At 36.5% G+C, this 24,601-nt stretch overlaps 1 protein-coding gene across 4 annotated transcripts in view; it reads right to left on the bottom strand.

The window, feature by feature from the left end:
- Window positions 1-18,857, bottom strand: part of MANEA (mannosidase endo-alpha) — a 31,911-nt gene extending 13,054 nt beyond the window's left edge. Inside the window, exons 1-3 of one of the 4 annotated variants that reach the window (XM_058660708.1) lie at window positions 17,703-17,825; window positions 15,842-15,988; window positions 2,390-2,499 (exon numbers count right to left, since the gene is read on the bottom strand). Coding sequence is in view for 2 of the 4 variants with exons in the window: in XM_004580524.4 (XP_004580581.2) it covers window positions 2,390-2,499; window positions 18,250-18,793 (654 nt within the window). In the remaining 2 variants the exon portion in view is untranslated. Of the gene's footprint in view, window positions 1-2,389; window positions 2,500-15,841; window positions 15,989-17,702; window positions 17,828-18,249 lie in introns of those variants that run through there. The other 3 variants (XM_004580524.4, XM_058660717.1, XM_058660724.1) reach the window with 3 other exon arrangements.
- Between the last annotated feature and the right edge of the window lie 5,744 nt (window positions 18,858-24,601).

Raw genomic sequence — 24,601 nt, forward strand, 5'->3', positions numbered from 1 at the left:
CAGTCTCAAGACTCTTCTTCACAGACAATGCATCTATCAGAAGGATACGCAGGCAGATGTGCACTTGTTGGGGTGGTCTCCATCCTAATTTCCACTTTTACAGTGGAAGGCATTTTCAGGAGTAATCTAGACTTGTACCTCAGGCAAACTGTGACAACATGCTTAGCTTCTCAAGCACCCAGGATATGATCATTTACAGATTCTCATTAGTGTTTTGATTAATCATATTGGAAGGATTCACATGTAGCTTAAAATCAGGTCCAAGGTATTTGAAGTAGTCACTGTATAGAAACTCATTAGGGAATCTCTGTGACCAGGGCCAGAGCTGTTCCTTATATGCAGCATTGGGAGATGTTACCAATGATGTAATCACTTGCTCTCAACATCAGCGTAAGCAAGTTAAAATTTCCAACAAATTTCACACACATGGTGTGTCTTTTTTCAGACAGAAGCAATCTAGGCTACACCTTCAGACAGGAATTGTGTGATCATTCAAGGCTGAAACAGTTTCATTATCTTGCGCATGACCAGTTTGATTATGGCCTCAAAGTACTTGTCTTCAATCTCATTGCCTTCTCTCAAAGCACAAATTCCATAGGTCTCTAATTCATGGGAAGTAATCTCTTCTTTTATCAAGGGACACGGCCATGACTGGGTTTGTGGTACAGAGGCTTTATCTATGCTATTGTCAGGGTATCAATATGCGGTACCTTTCTTGATATAATATGATTGATGTAACAGAAATCAAATGCCTTGGACTTCTTAGCACAGTGCAGATTCCCAGTTGAATTCACAATATCTGTCTCACTCTAATTAAATTTCATAGAACTTTTCACAGATAGGGACCATAGGTGAGCAATGAATTGTCAGCTGTGCAATAAGAACTCAATGGATGCCTGTCCATAACAGTAGTAACAGATTATCCTCCCGATGCCCTCAGGCTCTCTTCACGCCATTCAGGTCGGCTGCCCTCCCCACTATATCCCCTTTTCAATTATTCATATTACATTTTCTCCATTAAAATTAATTTTAATAATGGTTCATCAATTTTGGTTTCTTCTCCCAAAAAAGCTTTTAAAAATGCTTAGTTTATCAAGGTTACTGATTTTGAAGTTGTTGAAATCTATTTTACTTATTTGCAAACTTTTAAAGATTTATTTATTTATGTGAAAGAGTGACTCAGAGAGAGGAAGAGAGAGAGAGAAAGAGAAGGAGATTTTCCATAACTTAGTTCATTCCCCAAATCATTACAATTGTCAAGAGAGTTTGGCTGGGCTAAAGCCAGAACTTCCTCTGGTTTTCAGCGCCTTAGCAGGGAGATGGTTCAGAAGCAGAGCAGCCAGGGCTCAATAGGTGCACTTGTAGGATACTGGCAATGTGTTTGGTTAATCCTATTGTACTATACTACTGTCCCATAATTTTTACACTATTTTCATTAGTTATTTCATCCACTTCACTAATCAAAGTATCATTGATATTGATCAATAAATTTTACTAGTATTTACTTTTATAAGATCTTAAACTTCACTTCTGATATTTTCTTTAAGTAGGTTAAGTTTAGATTATATTACAATTAAATATTTAAACATATGTTAAATGGTTTGGTGTTATTAATTTCCAGTTGCTTTGATTGTGTGCAGAGAATGAAGATTTTTCTTACAATATGTATTTATTAAGACTGATATTGGTTTTTTGTTTTTAATCTGGAGTTTCAAAAAACAAATCGGGAGTTTCAAGGATTTTCTTGGTCAGTTAAAAAATCCCCCTTCGTAGTGCTGTATAAATCCCTGTGGTGATCACTATTTCCATAATTCACTAATTTTTGAAAGAGAAAAGTAAGATGCTTAATTGCTCACTTGTAACACACTTTGCAATCTGGAAAGAAGACAACTGATCTTAAAGTTGCCGTCAAACTTTCACTTTCTACATTCCACATGCACCTAAGTCACGCGTGCATATTTTAAATAAGGCAACATGAATTTGAGTTTTTAAAAAAATATTTTAGCAAGAATTTATTTTCTAATTGCTTTACAAATATGTGATATCAAATGTTACCATTTGTTCTTGGTGAATTTTGACATTGAAGGCTTTTAGGCATACTAACTTCTTGGTAATTTCCACTTTATCTTAAGAAACAACCTTTAAAACTTCTTTGTTTTGGCCAAAATAGGCAACACCCATGAATATTAAACATAAGAGAAAAATATCAAGTATTACTGAACTATTACAATTTAAATGTGGCTTAAAGTAAAATGCTTCTTTGTAAAACACAGTACTAATAAGGATTTTAAGTTTTTTAGTTAAAGTCCTTCCATAAGCACTCCAAAAATTATTACTACCTTATCTCAAAATGTTAAATTGTACACAGCTTGAAATTAAAATAAAATACCTTTAGATTATATTTATGAGCTTTATCCAAAATAGTCGGCACCAAGTCATCAGTAGGTTGTCCATTAGGATCGTTTGCATCTGGTGGGTACCAAGACAGGGCTAGCACACCTAATGTGAATAACCAAAAGCAAAAGAAGGGAAAAAGATAGAAACATAAATGATTATAGGTAGTCAAAAAAGCGTAGAATAATTTTTAATTTTAGTATATGTGCTGCCGAAGCGAGCACGATAATTTTCAAATAGTTAAGATAGAAACATTGAAATTATTTTTCTCCTCCTTCAGAGTACATATGATTATTTTATTACATTATCTAGTCGATATTTACCAATTTTCAGTAAGATATCAATAGTATCTCTTTAAAGTCAATATACTTCTATTTGTTTTAATTAACTATAATTACACATATTTCTGAGCTAGGGTGTGATATTTCAATATATGTATACTATGCCTGCTGATCGAATAAGGGTAATCATCATTCATCTTTTTTTGTTATTGTTTTATTATTGACAGGTTAAAACTCCTTTGCTTCCTAACACATATTAGATTATTACCAATTGATTCTGTCATCTAAGCCTACTTTCATAATATTGCTTATTTTTACTAATAAAGAGGAAGGGAGAGAAAACACAGTTGCTACATATTAATACTCCTAGGTTCCCAGCCCTACAATTTTTACTAACATCTTGCAGTAATGATGAATTTTTTACAACTGATGAAACACTGTGGTGGATTATCATTAACTACACCCCAAAGCTTATATTAGGGCCCACTCTTTTTGTTGTACAGATGGGTTCTGACAAATGCACTGTGTTATTTGTTCATCATAATATACCATGTAATCCATGAAACAGCAATGAATTTGACAAGAGAAAAGAAAGTATTTGAAATAAATGAAACTGAAATCAAGAACACCAAAACACATGGGATGTAGCCAAAAAAAAAAAAAAAAAAAGTATGGACTGGGTTACATTTTCCATGACGGTTTCCTTGTATCAGAGAACATATGGTATTTGTTCTTTTGTGATTGACTCATTTCACTGAGCATAATGGTCTCTAGTTGGGACCACCTCATTGTAAGTGGTATAATTTCATTCTTCTTAATAACTGAATAATATTCCATGGAATAGATATACCACAATTTCTTTAACCATTTTTCTTTGAATGCACATCTGGATTGTTTCCATGTCTTTGCTATAGTAGATTGTGCTGCTGCTTTTTGTTGGCTCCTGGCTTCAGCTGGGCCGCAGCCCTGGATATTGCTGCCACTTTAGAGGGTGAACCAATAGATAGAAGATAACTCTGTATTTATCTCTTCTCTATGACTTTCTGTTTTTCAAATAAACAAATAAACCTTAAAGAAATGAAGATTCTTGATTTTAGTATAATGTAATAGTTTTTGGCAAAGTTTAGTGAAACCAGAGCACTATCACTTGTGGAATCAGCTCAACTGAAAAAGACATGGAGAATGAAAAATTTCTTAATCCAAAAAGCTAAAGAGAGTAAAGAATTCCTTGACCAAAATGAAGGGATAACCAAACATACATACAAAGATAACCAAACACAAAAAGAAATACCACAACATGAACAAGAACCAGCAGATACAAAAAAAAAAAAAACAGAAATGAACATACACAAAATTCAGATACTGCTATCACACACTCTCTTCAGAGTTCAAAAAGTATAAAAGATACAATCAGTAAAACTGACAAATTCAGAAAGCTGTTGCTATGGTATTGTTCCTAATTCATCTCTAGTCCATTATCCCACCTTTATGAGGTTGGGTATTACAGTGGAATGTCATGGAGTTTGAATGCATATCTAATCATGTATTAGCTATATGAATGTGAGCAGTTAACTTCTCATGGCTACTGTAGCCTCCTCACCAAAACTAAGGCTGATTTTTATCTTAAAGAATATACATGACATTTCATTAGCTAGACTAGTATCCAATACATGTTGGTTCCTTTTTCTTTTTTGTTCTTTATTATTTCTTCAAAGTTAGTGTTCTCTCCCTGCCACTCTCCTCTACACACACAGATTTTGCATATTAATACTATAGCCTCCATTGCAATTTTTCTTAAATCTCATCCTTTGGTGATTTATACTCCAGTTCTCTCTCAAATAAGCACATCTCCAGTGCTCACTAGCCATATGTCATTGGACAGCACAGGTATGGAACATTTTGTCATAGAAAGTTTTACTGGACAACACCACCAAATAACCTTAATTCACTAAGTACACAAGCACCTTTTTTTGCCTAATGATTTATTTTCTCTCATCCTCTCTGTAGTTATGTTTCAGTTCCTTAATGTATCAATCTTGGCTTCCATATATTCATTTCTAACACCATATTGTGCTCCACAGTTGAGTTAATCTTTGTACAGTGTCTTTTGAATGGAGCCACTCATTAGGTATTACTAAAGAATAAATTAGGAAACATGTCAATGGTGATTCAATTCCTGAAGGTATTGGACATCTTACAATGGCAATAAATTCTAATAGCAACCACAAAGGTTTCTAACTCAAATGAGTAAAATTTATAAGAGATGATAGTCCACATTTCTACTGAACCAATTACTTTGCCAATACACTTCTTAAAGTCCATTTTTTGAATATGAACATACTAAATGCAAAAAATGGCTGTATTTCTCATGACATCTATTCATAATGACTTATCATGCACAGGACTGCAATGTAACTAATACATAATAAATTGGTGAAGGCTCTTGAGATATTCTAATCATTTGCTTCCAATTTGTACATTCATTGTGAGTGTGATCGGAAGAGAAAAAACACCTTTATCTGTATACTTATGTGGATTTATTTATATACAGTGTAAAATGTTAAAATTTTTAAAACTGATAGTCAGAATGGTAGAAAAAGTTGGGGAAAGAATGTCAAAGACAGACTGTCCATCCAGTGGTTCACTTAACAATTATATCTATTCTGAGCCTAGGACAGACCAAAGCCAGGTGACAAAGCTAGAGTTCCATCTAGGTCTTACACCTTTGTGGCAGGTAACTGAGTACTTGGGTCATCATCAGCTAACTCACATAACTATTGGCATGAAGATGATCAGATATGCACAGCAGTGACAATATAAACCAGGTGCTCTGATATGTAATAGGGAACCAAAACCATCCGCTTAACTTGCTGTGCTATGACATCCGAACCTACAATGTTTTTTAAAAGAAAAACTATGCATCTAAAAATAATAGTAATTAAGGACATAGGGTTTGAAGTCAGATAGAACTGGAAAATCAAGTCCCAACTCTGTTCACTCCATAGATGAGTATTTATTGGTAAAATATTTTGTATAATTTTTCCTATATATAAAATAGGTTCATATTATAAGACAAAATTTGGCTATAAATGTATAAGAGAGAGGGTGTATTATACAGAATAAAAACATCAAAATAGTAATAAAAGTAATATTTAATGAAGACATTTATTGAAGACAAAATTACAGTAAATAAATTTGGATAACATCTTTCCCACAGAGCTAGTGATGTTTTCTTATATACAGATTATTTCCTTATATAGAGCACTTCCTAGGGCCTTCTGCTTTCTTCCTTTCTGTTTTGTTACTTTTTGCAAAAGTTTGTTTTTAATTAACTTTTAAATCACAGACTTAATGCACTACTAAATATAACATTCAACAAATAAAAAGTAGAAAAACCATAGTTCTATAGGTGTATAGACAATGGCTAAAATTAAGAAATCATGAGATGGCAATTTAATTCTTATATATATATATATAAGAATATATAATGTTAATATACAATGTTAAGATATATTAATATATAATATATTAATATAATATAAATTCTTATATATACACTATTAGGGTATTTCATATATTTGTGTGTGTGTGTGTATATATGTAGTATTCTATATTGAGTACCATGTATCAGAGAAGACAAAACAGTGATCAACAGTTGTATTCACTTTGCAACAAAAAGATATGGTTTCATTCTTTAGTATGGATGAGTAGAATTCTGTTGTATATATTTGCTACATTTTACGTATTCCTCGGCTGATGGATATCTGGGTTGAATCCGTATCTTACCTATTGAGAACTGAGCTGCAATAGATATGGTGGTACCAAAAAGGAAAAAAATGTTCATTAGGAAACACAAAAGACCACAAATAGCCAGAGCTATCCTGAGAAATTAAAATCAAGCTAGAACAATCACAATTCCAGAACTCAAGACAGAAACAGAGAAGTGGTCTTCAAAATAGTCTGGTACTGGTGGAGAAACAGAAGATGTCTGTTAAAAAGGAGTGGTAAAGAAACTATAGTACATCTACTCCATGGAATACTACTCAGCCATTAAAAAGAAATACTATCATTTGCAACCAAATAATCTAATCCAAAAAGGACAAACATCATATGTTCTCTCTGATACAAGGCAACTTTCATACAAAATACAAGACCAATACCCCTTTCAACACTATTTTTGCTACATTTCAGGGGTTAATTTTTTAAATTAATTTTCTCATTTATTCACAGGTCAGACAATAGCATTGTTTGTTTCAGGAGGGTCTTTGAATTTTTCATTTCTTCAATAACACATTGATAATTCAGTAGCATGTTATTTAACTTCAAATTCTTGTAAATATTCTATTTTGCTATCTTTTGTTGATTTTGTTTTATGGCTTTTTGTTTAAGGGGATGTATAATGACTGTGTAGCAGAGATTATCACATACAGATGTGAAGACACAATACAATGAGCATCTTTGCTTACAAATCAAAGATTGACTCCCAATGAAACTGTTGAATGTACCTTGACAACAAGCATGCTTGACTGTCTGCCATTGTCCATGCCTACAATGTCAAGATACACTTAAACAGTAGAGTGCAGGGCCCTGTGCAGTAGCATAGTGTTTCAAGTCCTCACTTTGCAAGGACTGGGATCCCATATGGCTGCTAGGTCTAATCCTGGTGGCCTGCTTCCCATCCAGCTCTCTGCTTGTGGCCTAGGAAAGCAATGAAAGACAGCCCAAAGTGTTGAGACCCTGCACCCAAGTGGGAGATTCGGAAGAAGGGGTTCCAGGTTCCTGGCTTCCAATCAGCACAGCTCTGGCCACTGCGGCTGCTTGGCAGTGAATCATTGGATGGAAGATTTTCCTCTCTGTCTCTGCCTACTTTTCTGTTTCTGACTTTCCAATAAAAATAATAAAATAAGTCTTTAAAAAAAACTAGCAGAGTGTTGGACTTAAAAGTGATTGTGAAAGACTACACAATTGTAATGATATGGGGGAAATCAGTGGACACGGGTGGGGTTTTGGAGAAGGATGAAGGAAAATCCTGGAGACTATGTAAATGTATCATGGAATAATAAAATAAATACATTTTTAAAAATGTGTTGAAAAAAGTACTTTCAAAGGCAAAGGTAATTAAGACTTACATGTGAAACAAATGTTGTGATCACCAAGCAGAATTTAAAATTATTGTGACTGATGTGTTTGAGTATCTCATGGGAAGGATAACAAATATGCATGCAATGTCTGGTGGGAAACTTCAACAGAGCTATTAAAAGAAAAAGTATAAACAGGAATATAAGAAATAAAAAGAACATTGAGAGGAATAATGCTTTATAAGAAAAGTAGAGAGAAGCTGGGATTAGAGGTGTATTCAGTGAAATAATACAGGAAAACTTCCCTAATCTGAGCAAAGAATTAGAAAGTAATATACAGGAGGGCTACAGAACTCCCAACAGAGTTGACCAAAAATGAACTTCATCACGACACATGATAATCAAGCTCTCTTCAGTTGAACAAAAAGAAAAAATCCTTAACTGTGCAGGAGAAAAAAAATCAGGTGTCATATAGGGGAACCCCAATCAAACTCACAGCTGACCTTTCAGAGGAAACACTATAGGCCAGAAGAGACTGGAGTGACATATTTCAGATTCTAAAAGAGAAAAATTTTCAACCCAGAATAACTTACCCTGCAAAGCTCTCCTTTGTCTTTGAAAATGAAATAAAATTCTTCCACAATAAAGAAAAACTTCAAGATTTTGTCTCATCTAAACCTGCCCTACAAATGATACTCAAGGATGTTCCCATGAAAGAAAAAAGAAATAGCAACCACCAGAAACAAAGGCAAATGTGGAGCACATCCCACTAAAAGGCTAACAGAAGACCCAATCATAGAACAACACATCGCTAAAATGACAGGACCAAACTGCCCCTTATCCATAATAACGCTGAATGTAAATGGCTTAAACTCACCAGTCAAACACCATAGATTGGAGGATTGGATCAAAAAACAAAACCCAACTATCTGCTACTTACAGGAGACGCATCTCATCAACAAAGATCAGAAAAAATTGAAAGTGAAGGGATGGAAAAAGATATTTCAAGCTAATGGTAAGGAAAGATGAGCAGGTGTAGCCATTCTTATATCAGATGACATAGACTTTGATGTGAAGAGCCTCAAAAGAGACAAAGAAGAATACCACATAATGATCAAAGGAAGCCTCCAGCAGGAAGAGATCAGCATAATAAATGTTTACGCTCCAAATGCCAAAGAATCTAGCTACGTGAAACAAATATTAACGGGCTTAAAGGAAGAAATAGACTCCAATACGATCATAGTGGGGGACCTTAATACCCCATTAACGCAAATGGACAGATCAAAAAACCAGAAACTCAGGAAAGAAACGATAGAACTCACGCAAACTCTAGAGCAAATGGACTTAGTTGACATCTATCGAACCTTTCATCCTACAGACACAGAATACACCTTTTTTTCATCAGTACATGGAACTTTCTCCAGAATTGATCATATTATAGGCCATAAAACAGAAACTCAGCAAATTTAAAAAAGTGGAAATCATACCATGCATCTTCTCAGACCACCAAGGAGTGAAGCTTGAGACCAAGAACTCAAAACACCAAGGAAGACTTACAAACATATGGAGGCTGAACAATCTGTTACTAAATGAGCAATGGGTTAGAGAGGAAATCAAAGGGGAAATTAAAAAATTGCTTGAAACAAATGAAGGCATCAACACAACTTATCAAAACTTATGGGACACAATCAAGGCGGTGCTGAGAGGAAAGTTCATTTCAATCAGTGCTTATGTCAAAAAACAAGCAAAGCACCAAGTAAATCAGCTAACCTTACAGTTGAAGAAACTAGGAGACACAACAACAAAGCAATCCCAAGATTAGTAGGAAAAAAGAAATCATCAAAATAAGGGAGGAAATAAACCAAATAGAGACCAAGAGGACTATACACAAGATCAATCAATCAAAGAGCTGGTTCTTTGAGAAAATCAGCAAAATAGACTCCCCACTAGCTCGACTAATTAAAAAAAGGAGGGAGAAAATACACATCAATAGTATCAGAGATGAGAAAGGAGATATAACAACAGATACCTCAGAAATACAAAGAATCATCAGGAACTATTACAAGCAACTATATGCGAACAAATCAGAAAACCTAGAGGAGATGGATAGATTTTTGAACACATACAATCCACCAAAATTGAGTCAAGAAGCAATTAACAATCTAAACAGCCCAATAACATATACTGAGACTGAATCAGTAATTAAAGCCCTCCCAACCAAGAAGAGTCCAGGACCAGATGGCTTCACTGCTGAATTCTACCAAACGTTCCAAGAGGAACTTACCCCAATCTTACACAAGCTTTTTCAAACAATAGAAAAAGAGGCAATCCTTCCAAGCTCTTTCTATGAAGCTAATATCACCTTAATACCAAAGCCAGAGAGAGAAACAACAGAAAAAGAGAACTACAGACCAATATCCTTGATGAACACAGATGCAAAGATCTTAAATAAAATACTAGCCAACAGGATCCAACAACACATCAGGCAGATCATTCACCCGGACCAGGTGGGATTCATCCCAGGCATGCAGGGATGGTTCAACATTCGCAAAACAATAAATGTGATACATCACATCAACAAATTGACAAATAAAAACCATTTGATCCTCTCAATAGATGCAGAGAAGGCATTTGATAAAATCCAACACCACTTCATGTTAAAAACCCTAAACAAGATAGGCATAGAAAGAACATTCTATAACACAATCAAAGCAATTTACGATAAACCCAATGCCAATATCATACTAAATGGGGAAAGATTGGAAGCCTTCCCGTTAAAATCTGGAACTAGACAGGGATGTCCACTCTCACCGCTACTCTTCAATATAGTTTTGGAAGTCCTTGCCAGAGCTATTAGACAAGAAAAAGCAATTAAAGGAATACAAATTGGAAATGAGGAATTGAAATTATCGCTATTCGCAGATGACATGATTCTCTACATAGGAGAACCAAAAGACTCAGTCAAGAGACTATTGGAACTCATAAGAGACTTTGGCAGAGTAGCAAGATACAAAATTAATGAACACAAATCGATAGCACTAGTGTACACAAATAATTCCACTGCTGAGAAAGAAATTGTAAGTACAGTTCCCTTTAAAATAGAGAAAAGGAATCTTAAATACTTAAGGAATTAAGCTAACTAAAGATGTGAAAGACCTCTATGATGAAAACTATAAATCATTTTAAAAAGAAGTAGAAGAAGACCTTGAAAAATGGAGAACCTTACCATGTTCTTGCATTGACAGGATCAACATTATCAAAATGGCCATATTATCAAAAGCAATATACAGATTCAACGCAATACCAATCAAAATCCCAGCAACATTCTTCTCAGAAATAGAAAAGATAATTCAGAAGTTCATCTGGAATCACAAAAGACCACGAATAGCTAAAGCTGTCCTGAAAAATAGAAATCAAAGTGGAGGAATCACAATTCCAGATCTCAAGACATACTACAGAGCAGTGGTTATCAAAACAGTCTGGTACTGGTACAGAAACAGAGAAGAAGATCAGTGGAATAGAATAGAAACACCAGAAGGGAATCCACACATGTATAGTCAAATAATCTTTGACAAGAAAACGGAAAACAATTCAGGTAAAAAACCTGGTCTATTCAACAAATGCTGTTGGGACAACTGGATAGCAGCTTGCAGAATAAAGAAGCAAGACCCGCACCTGTTGCACTATACAAAAATCAGCTCTAACTGGCACAAGGATCTAAATCTGCACCCAGAAACCATCAAACTATTAAAGGAAAACATAGGAAACACACTCCAAATATAGGAACAGGGAAAGACTTCTTAGAAAAGATACCTAAAGCAAAGGCAATCAAATCCAAAATGAACAAAAGGGATTACATCAAACTAAAAAGCTTCTGTACAGTAAAGGAAACAATTAACAAAGTGAAGAAGCAACCAACAGAATGGGAGAAAATTTTTGCATTCTACACGAGTGATAGGGGACTAATATCCAGAATCTACAAAGAGCTTCAGAAACCCAGGGACAGTAAAAAAAACCAACCCTGTAGCAAAATGGGAAAAAGAAATGAACAGACATTTCTCAAAAGAACAGGTTCAAATGACTAACAGACATATGAAAAGATGCTCGGGCTCTCTAGCCATCAGAGAGATATAAATGAAAACCACCTTGAGGTACCACCTAACTCCTGTGAGACTGGCCTACATTCAGAATTCGAAAAACACATGCTGGCGTGGATGTGGGGAGAAAGGCACCCTCCTTCACTGCTGGTGGGAGTGTAGGCTAGTACAACCACTGTGGAAATCAGTATGGAGAGTGCTTGGAAAATTGCAAATAAACCTGCCATATGACCCAGCAATCCCGCTCTTAGGAATATACCCAAAAGGAGTGAAATCTGCATATGAGAAGGGGATCTGCAATCCTATATTTACAGCAGCACAATCTACAATAGCAAAGTCATGGAAACAAAAGAGATGTGCGTCCAAGGAAGAGTGGTTAAAGAAACTGTGGTACATCTACTCTATGGAATATTATTCAGCTATTAAGAAGAACTATATTATTCTATTTAAAACCAGTGGTCCCAACTAGAAGCCATTATGCTCAGTGAAATGAGTCAATCACAAAAGAACAAATACCATATATTCTCTCGCATATAAGGAGGCCAACATGGAAAGTGTAACTCCAACAGTCCAATCTATACTGGCTTTTTTTTTTTTTTTGGTGATTGTCTGTTTGCTCTTTTGGCTGTATCTCATGTTTTGATGTTTTTATGTCAGTTTGTTTGCTTCCAAATAATCTCTGTTCTTTAGTAGAATTCATCCAGTGCTCATGAAGTATATGATGGAATCACATTTCCCAAAAGACTTCTGTGTTTCCTTTTAGTTAAGCATGTGTTGCTTACTCTGTGGCACATTATTTTAGCAGGGTGCTACAATTTGTTGTTGATGTTGTTGTTGCTGTTGTTATTGTGATCGATGTGGCTGTTATGAAATGATGTCAATCCGAAAAACAGTAATATTATCTCAACCCCAAACAGCCTGTATCTCATGCAATAAAATATTGTGAAGTAACCAATGATATGAGGCAGATTGCTTATGATCTACATCAAAGAATTGTAAAACCTAATGTACTTGTAAGGCCCCATGATACTTGGAAATGGGGAGGGAGAGCAGAGAAATCTTACATCACCCTAGAAGGTGTGAGGAAGCCGGGAAATATAACCTATCAGGATCATAACTGGTAACTCATAGACAACAGACTCGAATTAGCATTAGACAATAGCAAAACTACAAAGGCAAATGGGGGAATCAGGAGTAATTCTAACAACCTCTTAACAGGAGGTCATGCACATAGAGCAGGGAGGGGTCCCCAGAGTGGAGCAGGCAGACAGGAGGAGGCTTTTATCCCAAACCTGAAAACTCCTAGATCCTCACCAAGGACTATCAGTATGAGCACAGAGGACTACATCCCTACTGCCAAGGAGACCACGGGGAAATGGAGTGCCTTCAGAGACCAAGAACTCTGAGGTCACCCACCCCAATTGGACCTACCACGTGGGATGGAAGAAGCCCAAATCCTGCCTTGCAGGATCCAAGGTCATTGAAACAACAACCAGGATCCCTGAGTGGTCCGCAGAAACAGAAGAACAATAAACTTCTTTCAGGACTAGGGAGAGGAGCTTTCTCTGGTCCTTGTCTGCTTCCAATTTTGGGTCCCCACCCCCTCTCGTAATAACCATCAGGAGTGCTCTAGAAACCCCTCAAAACAAAAAAACAAACAAAACTAGAATAGATAGAACAACAAGGAAAGCTTAGAAACAGACAGAAAACGGTCAGCGGAGATGCACTTATAACTCACTGGGTGGGACACAAAGATTAGTTACTCCTCACTGGGGTATGGAAGATTTCTCTGCATACCCCTCCTAAACATGCTCACCTAAACTGTGGACATATATCCTGTTAGAATTATAGAGTTAGACCACCTGAAAAACAGGCAGGTTCAGCAAAAATGTGCTTCAATGCTATACACTGCTACAGACTAAAATTAAAATAGGCATGAGACAGCTGAATAGCAATCTAAGCCATTTTAAGGTGTATAGAATACGGTTGAATGTAAACCAAAATTGAAATGTCTATGAAGAAATCAAAGGTTGTGGTTAAGAACCTGCATTTTCCTATTAACATATTGGTTAATCAATACCATGTCAATTAATGCCATAATGTTGTAAATGGTTGGAAATATTATGTTGGGACTTTTAATTGATTGGAATGATACTCTGCCGGCTCTACCTTCAGACCAGAGATGGTCTCACCAAGAAACCTTGTACTTACCAGGACAATAAGATGCTGGACTTTATGCTTGGTAAATACCTCCAATGAAAGAATATCAACTGAATTTGAACTATGGAAATCCAACAAGGTGGAGCAATCCACCGTGGGGGGAGGGTTTTGGGAGCGGCGGGGGGAATCCCAGTGCTTAAAAAAATGTATCACATAATGCACTGTAATTAGTTTAAAAAAAAAGGAAATGCAATAAAAATATATGTAAAAAGAAAAAAAGAAAAGTAGAGTTGAGGGTGGGGTCAATACATAAAACATGTGGAGAAAAGTGATTGGGGAAAACACAAACTACAAAACATGGAACACTGTACCAAAAAGCTGCGGGACAGATATCAAGGATATAGCATACATACATTTGGGAATCCAAACAAGCTACAAGATTGATTTGTAAGAAATTCTTAGTAATAAAATTAGCAAAAGACAAGAAAAAAACATGTTAAAATTTGTCAGAAATTGCATTAGTCTCATCAGCAATTACTTTGGCAAACAGGTCAATAATATTCCCCACTACATCATGATCAGCATGCTTTATTGCCACAAATCTTAAAAAAAAAAAAAAAATGCAATGTCTGCTGAAACATTTGCAAGGCTTGGTGGATATTTACAGGTACTTTCAAGTTTCAGTTAATTCTGAAATATTTTTTGTTTCATCATTAGCACAAAATTAAGTGGCAAACATCCACTGCAATGTTGATGGATCTCTTTGATTATGTGACCTTCATTTTTAGGGTTGACACTTTGGTCCAATAGCCTGATTCTTCACTTTCAAGTGCCAGAATCCCAAAGGAGTGCTGGTTCATGTCCTGGATGCTCTACTTCCAATCCAACTCCCTGCTTATGGCCTAGAAAAGCAGCCGGTTATGGCCCAAGCTCTTACGACCCTGAACCTGTGTGGGGGACCTGGAAGAAGCTCCTGGCTCCTAGCTTCCAATTGGCTCAGTTCCAACCACTGTGGTTATTTGAGGAATGAACCAGGGAATGGAAGATCTTTCTCTCTGCTCTTCCTTCTCTCCGTAAATCTGATTTTATTCTATATAATAGACTAACAAACCAGGAAATGAAGATATGCTGCACTATGCATGTCTACTCCTGAATAAAAGGAGACCACCCAATGAAACTGTTAAATTTTGACAACAGGATTCTCGACATTTGCCGTTGTCTATACCTACAGTGCCATGACACACTTACATAGCAGAATGTTGGACTTCTCACAGTTGTTGAAGCACTACTACGATAATATGGAGGGAAATAGTTTGGGGGGGGAATGGGATAGCAGAAGCAATGGTACGAAATGTCTGTGCCTATGGAATCAATCATGAGAAATTATAATAAAGAAAAGGAAAAAGAAAAAAAGTCTTCATTTTTATTTTAGCCAACTTTTTAAAATCTTTAATTAGCTTCTTTTCTTACATTCAGCAGGGAATTTAACAGTTTATTCTGTTTCTTCAAGTCCCACAAGGTATTAATTGCAAGAGTACACTCCTCTAATATTACACAGGCCTATCCTCCAACACCTTACGTTCTTTTGCTATAAACATAAATGATTCATTTTTCCTGTAACTGTTGAAAGTTGTAAGTGCCTGTGTCTTCTGACATTTCAACAACTTTATACTATGGAGCAGGGAATAAGCCAAAACAGCACCGAGCAATTTCTGTAGTTCTTGACCCCATATGTGGTGCCACAAGAAACCTGATGCCCATGTCCCCTGCCATTTTGCTACCCTTTGTGCTTGTGTATGGGAAACTAGGCCAAAAGAGGAAGATACATTACAATTAAGTGGGACTGGGAGGATGCTTTACATGACATTTATTTTTATAATCCATGCTGTGTATCTGTGTGTCTACTGCATTTCTTCATATTATCAGGTGTGGAACTTTACGCCTGTGACATACTGTTGACATTTATCAAGATTCAGCACTAAGAACAATGGATTTTAGATTTTCACGTTTAGAATGTTCAATCTGTAGTTTTCCATTGTTAAAATAATAAATTTATTAACAAAATTAGCTTTTCAAAACAACACACATTTATTATCACAGTTCTGTATGTAGGTCGGGGCACCACTTAGGTGCCTAATCAAAGGATCAGACTAGTCAAGCTTCCTCTCTGGAGGCTCTAGGAAAGAATCAATTTCCTTGGCACTCAAAGCTTACAGAAACTACCAGGTACTTCTGGTCCCTGAAACCTCTTATCCTATCTTCAAGAACAGCAACATCAGATCAAGCTCTTTTTACATAACCTTCTGATGCTTTTTCCTTTTTGAGTTATTAGGACTCAAGTGATCAGCCTAACCTGGGATAATGCTAGTTACCTCCAAGTAAGTTGATTAAGCTTTACATCTGCAACACCCCTCACCCATTTTTAAAGGATTTATTTATCCTTATTGGAATGACAGATTAGATTTGTGCAGACAAGTTGACACACAGAAAAACCTTGTATCATTGATTCACTCCCCCCCAAATGACCATAATGGCCAGCTCTGAGCCAATCCAAAGCCACAAGCCAGGAGCTTCTGTGTTTCCCACCCAGGTGCAGGGTTCCGAGGCTTTGGGACATCTTCTACTGCTTTCCCAGGACACAAGCAGGGAGCTGGATTAGAAGTGGAGCAGTCAGGACATGAACAGGCATCCCTATAGGATCCTAATGCTGGCAGGTAGAGGATTAACCAACTGAGCCACCGTGCCAAGCCCCTTGTTCTCTTGCAGTGTAAGATTGACAGATTCTGGGGATTAGGATGTGTACCTCTTAATGATACAATAGTCTTATATTCCTACTGAGTTTTTAGAAAAATGTATAAGAAAGAAAAAGTATCTATCTGATATCTTTACAATTGAAGGATATCGGCATAAAGGATAGGATATATACTTATCTAACCTTTTAAAGATTTGAAAAGGAAACACATTTATAATAAGCTATTATAATGTAATTGATGCATAATAACTGGATTTCATACCTAATATCATTACTTAATCTTATCACTATTTTAAAAAGCCAGATATTTAAGATTCATATACATAACAGATCTAAATATAAAAGCACAAAACCAATCAACTTTTAATGCAATAAAATATTACTACTGTTTCATATAGCAACTCAATGTAAGAAAAAAGACCATAAATTCAAATATGACTGTTAAACAAAGTTAAAATGTACTAAACCATAAAATAATTTAAGCAACCTCCATTTCAAAACATGTCAGCTCACTAGCTACGATATTAAAATATGTTCCGGGTATTTTACAAAATATAGTTTTCCTACTCATAAGCATAATTCAATGTTTAACAAAGTAAGAAAAATGTCTATTTAGAGTGATTGTAATATTCTTATTATAATCAGGTGTTCTATTGAGTAAAAATCTACCAAATTGTAAAATACTTGCCTCAAAAACGAAATGGAAAATGTTTAATATACAAATAATTGTGTTATTGCCAGTGCTTAGCAATAGCTAGTCCTCATACACATTATATAGCAGTAAAATTGTATATGGGGGAAACAGTATTCGTAAAACAGTAGACACAAAATTAAATTTGAACTAAATTTCTCTACTCACTACCAAACTTAAAGTTGTGAAACATATATTAATATCTAGCTTCATATATACTATATGCTTATTTATAAACTATATACATACTGGCTCCTGGCTTTGGATCAGCTCAGCTCTGGCCATTGTTGCCATTTGGGGAGTAAAGCAGCGGATGGAAGATGTTACTCTCTGCCTCTCCTTCTCTCTGTGAATCTACCATTCCTAAATAAATAAATGTCAGATACATAGTCTCTAAGGCTGGGTGCAAGATGGGGCTTAATAAGACAAATGAGATGAAACCTCCGGAGTACAGGTGTATTTCCCAACCTGAATTGGTCATACTTAAGCAAGAATATATTTTCAAGAAACATGTATAGCTGTATACTTAAAGTGGGAAGATTATATCTTATGCAAATAATTCAATACATTAAGAAATTAGATGCCAATAAAAATGTTTTCAAATATGTTCCAACATTTAAACAAAATACAGTAAAGGTATCATTCGAAGATGTTTAAGGACCCATACACATATTACTTTAGAAACAATTTTAACAATCTAACAATTAGTAATTTAATATTCTTCACAATGTTACCCCAAGAATACTGCTTATACACTTACACACATACCTATATACACACACACAAAAATAATTACCGATAGAAGCTGAATGCATTTGCCTCATATGAGTTTCTATGACAGAAGGATCTCGAGAGCTATAACTTCCCAACTCAGGATAAAAGCTGGAGCCAATGTCATCTGGAGGGCTATGTCTTCCTTGAGGATAATTCTTGGCTATTCTAGGGTCCCAGTGTTCTAAAATTGGATGGTTCCAATGTATATATTTACCATCAAATTGTGGATTTCCATACCAACTGTAATAGAATGCATGTAAATAGTAATTCAGAGGTGGTAGTTCATCCAGGTTAAGTTCAGAGGCTTTAGAAGGTTTGACAGTGGTTTCAGCATTTTTTGAATTCTTGGTATTTACTTCATCATTAATTCTATTAATCTTTTGGTAATCAGAACTTTTCCTCGAATGAATAGTTCGTTGATGAAGTTCTGGAAGAAGGTCTAGTCCAAAAGGTGCTCCAAAACCAGCTGTATTTGGTCTCAGCACTTTTAAACCCATCATCACAGAGAAAATAAATAGAATAAAAAGTGACAAAATGATGCAAGTCCTTCTCCGAAACTTTGCCATGATGACATACTTTCAACTCCAAATAGTGTTCTACTGCAATTTATTGGAGAAAAAAAAAGATGTCATTACATTAATATTTTCCAATGCAGTAAAATAAAAATTAAAATCCATACTTCATCACCTTAAAATTAAGAATACAATATATCAATTATAGCATTAAATGTTAATATTTATAAAATAATTACTCATTTGGATGAAATTATTAGCAGCAACAGACTTATAGGCCTTAGACTTGGTCTACCTGACAGCGTACTGCATTGCAAAGCCGGCCTTGGGCAAGCAGGGCCACAGCAAGCAAGATATTAGGCCAGAACATCCTGGGTAAAGCAAGCGAAATAGAACCTCCACCCATGTTCCTGTTCAGATGATTAGTTCCTCCCCTGTTTCAATATAGATGATTGGTTCCTTCCCTGCTTCAATGAAAATAATTACTTCCAGGAAACCCCTCCCCTTCTTCTCCTCCCCTAGAGAAGAAGGTATATATATGAGGAGTAAAATAAAGAGCACGAGGCACTGTTTTCCACCAAGTACGTGCGTCCGTGTGTTTCTTGGGCCAGCAGCCTGGCATTCCCAGTCCACCCTCAGGGTTTGACCGTCGTGTCCTGCAGGTAGGGACATGAAATGATAGCACTTAATGAGAAATATCACTATTGGGGCCAGTGCAGTGGCTCAAATGGACAATCCTACACCTGCAGACCCAGCATCCCATATGGGCGCTGGTTCTGGCCCCAGCTGCCCCACTTCCCATCTAGATCCTTGTTTATGGCATGGGGAAGTAGCAGGGGATGGCACAAGTGCTTGGACCCTGGCATCCATGTGCAGAGAACTAGAGGAGTTCCTGTGTTCAGACTGGTTAAACTCTGGCTTTGAGGCCATTTGGGGAGTGAAACAGTAGATGAGAGATCTCTCCTTGCTTCTTCTCTGTGAATCTGCCATTTAATTAACCTTAAAAAAAAAATCACTATTACATTTGGTCAAATAAGCCTTTTGCTAGTTTAAGAAATGTAATACAATTTCAAATTTTTAACAATTTTAACAATTCATAACAATATGAATGAATATACAAATATACTTTATGCATACAGAGCTACAATATTCGCAGCCCAAGTATAAAATTGAATTTAAAAAAAATCACAGTTAATGAAGAAAACACTTGTGGCAGGCACTGATACAATGGTTAGATTTCCCCGCATCAAAATGCCTAGTTCTAAGTCTTTGCTGTGATTTGATTCTACGCTCTTGCTAATGTACACAGTCACAAGTAGAAGGTTGTGTCTTGAGTAGCTGGGGCCCTGATGTCTATGAGACTAGGATTAGGTTCCAGGCTCCAGGTCTTGCCTCATGTAATTGTTATTGTTGCCAAACATTTAGTGAGAGAACCAACTGATGACAGATCTTGACCAGTAGGCCCCTTCGCCTTTCAAAATAAATAAATAAACCTTTTTAAATATGAAGAAATACTTAGGGGTATATTTAAAACTCTCAAATAAAATAACAATTTAAGAAGGGACCGATTTAATTTTTTTAAACAGTAAAGAATCAGAAAAAATTGAAAAATAACAAAAAATAGAAAATAGCAAGTAAAATAGTTGCAGTCTGCTTTTAGTTATTTACTTTTATTCATGATTTTATTGATGAGGTGGTTTATATAAAATCCATTATACCATTGTGAATTTAGGCGTAAGAGTTTGCTTTATGAACTCCTTTTAGAACTTTTATTTTTTAAAAATGGAATTATTATGGAATTATTACCATTTCTAACTTTGAAAACTTCAAAAACTTCATGTAATTGTTATGAAAATTAACTTATAATTTGCAAAAAGTATTATATAGATTCTTGAATGTGTTTGGGGAAATACATTATTAATGCCTCAAATACTACCATAAATACATAAGTTATACAAATAAAACATTTAAGTATGTTTAGATACTAATTTTTATTAGGTATACAGTTGAAAGTTTTTTGGTAAAAAAAAAGTTGGCATAAACCATTTTATTAAATATGACCTTTTGGTATGTTATCACTACTCTGAAATGTTTACTCTTATTGCATTGTTATTTATTTCTTTTAGATTTCTGAGTGTTTGCTATACATACTTTGATACTATATTTGGTGTTTAAATATTTTAAAATTGCTGAAACAGGTAATTACTATTAATTTTATCCATTAGTTTTGGGTGAAAAGATATTATCCTGAGTTTCTACAGGATACAATAAAAGGACATTGACTGATACGATAACCTTTTGAAAAATCAATACTATCTAATCACAAGGAAAACTCAGAAAACCTACAACACCCCATAGTGCATGCAAGAGCCAGAGTATGTGTGGGTCAGATGGACTAAGCTGCTGTACCTGCTAGTAAGTGCAGGGTCTGGGTGCAAGTCATCACCTAAGATCAGACCACTGTACCCGTTTAAGGGCAATAACCAAGGCTGGGAGCAGGCCTGGTAGGGGAACCATGGACACTTGTTTTCTAGGCTACAGCTCCTGCTGGAGTGCACAAAAGCCAGGGCTGGGGGAGGGGGCAGGCTGGACAAGGCCACATGTGTCAGCTGGGTCTAGGGGTGGGGCAAATTGAGCCAACCCATACTCACATTAGTAGTGCCTGAAAGTCGTATGGGATGTGAGCCAGGCCAAGCTACGCTGCACCATCACCTGGTTTGTGCAACAGATGGACTGAGGGTGGAACTAACCAGGCAGCTGCATCCACCAGTATGTATATTGGCTGCAGTACCTGAAGGAACAAAACCGATCCTGCACTAATTGGTACACAGTAGTCAAGCATGAGGTGACCTAAGGTGAGGTTACTGGAAGCCTCCATGATTAGACTGCTTGACTCAAACCGTGGCCACATGGAAATTGCAAGATCCAATTTGGAAGTGCATGTGTTGGGACTGGACTGCCTCAGTTTCTGATGCCTGTGCAGCGGACAGCATATCCATATGCACGGGGGGGTGGGGGGGACATGACAGCCAGCACATCTATGCCAGCATAGCATGCTGAGTGCTTAGTCAAAGGATGGAAAACAGAATAGGCTGGACAACTCTCACAGCCAAGCTTTGCAGCAAGCGTCTGAGTGTGTGAATGTACTAAGTTAGATCTGGTCAGTCAACAGGCCTTGGAAAGATTTTCTCAACCCTGTGCAACAAAGCAGACAATATCTCAGAAGTATCCAAACTACTCAAGCAACCCCTTGGACATTCTTCCCCTCATCAGCATCTCTAAGCCATCATCCAATGGCTGTACATCCACTGATGCTGTTGCACTTCAACAGAGAGAGATTCCCTTCCGCTCCCCGACTGCAGACACAGGAACAAAAAGAACAAAGAATTCAAACATTTGTCCCACCCCCTTTCTCCATACTTTGATCCTCTCCACCATAATCAGAGGCCACATGGATGTGGATTCCTTTTTACTAGGTAAACAATATTAAAATTAAAAATTAAAAAGAAAAATAAGAACAAAAAAGTTTCTTTCTCAAGACATGAAAATTTTTCTTTCTTTTTATACCCCTCCCGCAAAGAGAACTTTCTTAAACAGGATCGATTTCTTGGCTTCTTTTTACATCACTTAAAGGGTTTATTATCACTTAAACATAAGGATCCAAGGGTCGTATACAAAGTTTTACCAATTAACAGTAAAATCAAACTGGCCTAAATAAAGGAAGAATACTGTGATGAAAAGTGCAGGCTTTTCTCTCCATTACAATGCTGTTTCTGGGGTGTTTTGTTTTGTTTTTTGTCTTTTTAAATTATTTTTATTTATTTAGTTAGTTAGTTATTTGACCTAATCAAGTGACCAAGTCCTTCTTCATTTCCATAAAATGGATCATCACCTCACCTCACTCACAAGATTTTTTTGAGGGTAAAATGAGATAACATTCTCAAGATGGGTATCTAGTAGACAATCAAACACCACAGGGTTTATTCTTTATGGTTACTTACAAAATGTAGCTCATTTGCTCAAGTCAAAGGCAAAAAGCTGTGTCCTGCTCCTGACAGTTCTGATTATAGACAGAAGTACTCACTTTCTCATATATTCTAGGGAACGGCAATACTGACTTTTAAATGGAGACTTTTACACATGTCATCATGTAACTTATTTGTATACTTTATATTCCCTAGAAACACCTTTATCTTGGTAGCCCTATAGAACCTAACATATCTATACATAATCACTCATTTATAGTCAGTGATCATTACTGTTCAGTGTAAGCAATTTGGTCTCTGGTTCCTTTGATTTGGACCTTGGTATATATTTAGACAGTATGAATATAAACAAATTCTAATCTACTTGGCACATTCAGTGTGTACATTAAGCTTGTTAGGTGGAAAGAATCAACTTTCAATAACTCAAAAAAATCTATCACCTTCACCATTCATTGCAAAACCATAACAACCCTTGTAATTCCCAAGCGTCTGGTGATTGTTTAGCTAAGAGTAGAGGAATTGCTCATTGGCTTCAACAAAAGAAAAACGTTGCAGAAGTCAACGGAGAAAAATTAATTGCTGCAGGAACATATATTCTCCCAACAGGAAACTACTCAAGACACTAACTACTGAAAATCCATTCTCTTCAAGGGCAGTCCAGTTTATTCGTAAATTGAATAAAATTGCCCTTTTTTTTTTTGGCATTTTTAGCCATTTGACATGCTAGTTGACTTTGAAATTTAGAGACTCCTAATAAAAATCTTTAGACTTATTCAGTTAAACCAGAGACAGAGATCCAGATGTGCTGCAATACCACCTATTTAAAAGCTATTAGGGGCCCGGCGGCGTGGCCTAGCGGCTAAAGTCCTCGCCTTGAAAGCCCCGGGATCCCATATGGGCGCCGGTTCTAATCCCGCAGCTCCACTTCCCATCCAGCTCCCTGCTTGTGGCCTGGGAAAGCAGTCGAGGACGGCCCAATGCATTGGGACCCTGCACCCACGTGGGAGACCCGGAAGAGGTTCCTGGTTCCCGGCATCGGATCGGCGCGCATCGGCCCGTTGCGGCTCACTTGGGGAGTGAAACATCGGACGGAAGATCTTCCTCTCTGTCTCTCCTCCTCTGTGTATATCTGGCTGTAATAAAAATGAATAAAATCTTTAAAAAAAAATAAGTAAAATAAAAGCTATTAGTTATTATCATGTAAGTCACAGAACCCAAAATAACTGCACCCGTTAATTACCATCAATGAATGATGCACACTTTATGCACTTTTTCTTCTTATTTTGTATAAAGTCGCTGGATATAAATAGAACCAAAACATCTGGAAATTTCAGAATGTTTCTGTATAAAGGTTCTCTAGCCCAAACACGACTTTCTGGATAACAAGTCAGTGAGATAAAACTGAAATATCCTTCTACTTAAATCTCCACAAAACCTACGAAGTAAAACTTTTAAACAGCATTTCACATGTGATGAAAATAAGCAGCTGGCCAACTTTTCCAGTCTTCTCCGCAAGCGGCAGGGAAGCCTGCCCGGCTGCTATTTTACCTTTCCACACAGTATTACATGGAGCCCAGACTATAAAATGTTGGTGATGTGCAGGAATGCTGCTGACAAGTGGCCACCTTGCTCTGAAAGACGATGGACTTGAAAAGAGCCACCTTGTACCTACTCTTAGACAGTAGCCCCAACAACCTGCATGCAGTTCGTGTTCCGATCCTACACATACTATTCATCGCGGGCAAAGAGCAATTCTGGAAGTGTCTTAGATGTTGGGGCTGGAAGTATACAAAGTTGCAGCAACGCATCAGCTTTTTTTTTTTTTTCCTCTGAGAAACAGATGGTCACACAACTGATTTGCAAACGGTGTGATTTA

Source organism: Ochotona princeps, chromosome 1 (assembly GCF_030435755.1).
Source record: "Ochotona princeps isolate mOchPri1 chromosome 1, mOchPri1.hap1, whole genome shotgun sequence".
NCBI classification, from domain to species: domain Eukaryota; kingdom Metazoa; phylum Chordata; class Mammalia; order Lagomorpha; family Ochotonidae; genus Ochotona; species Ochotona princeps.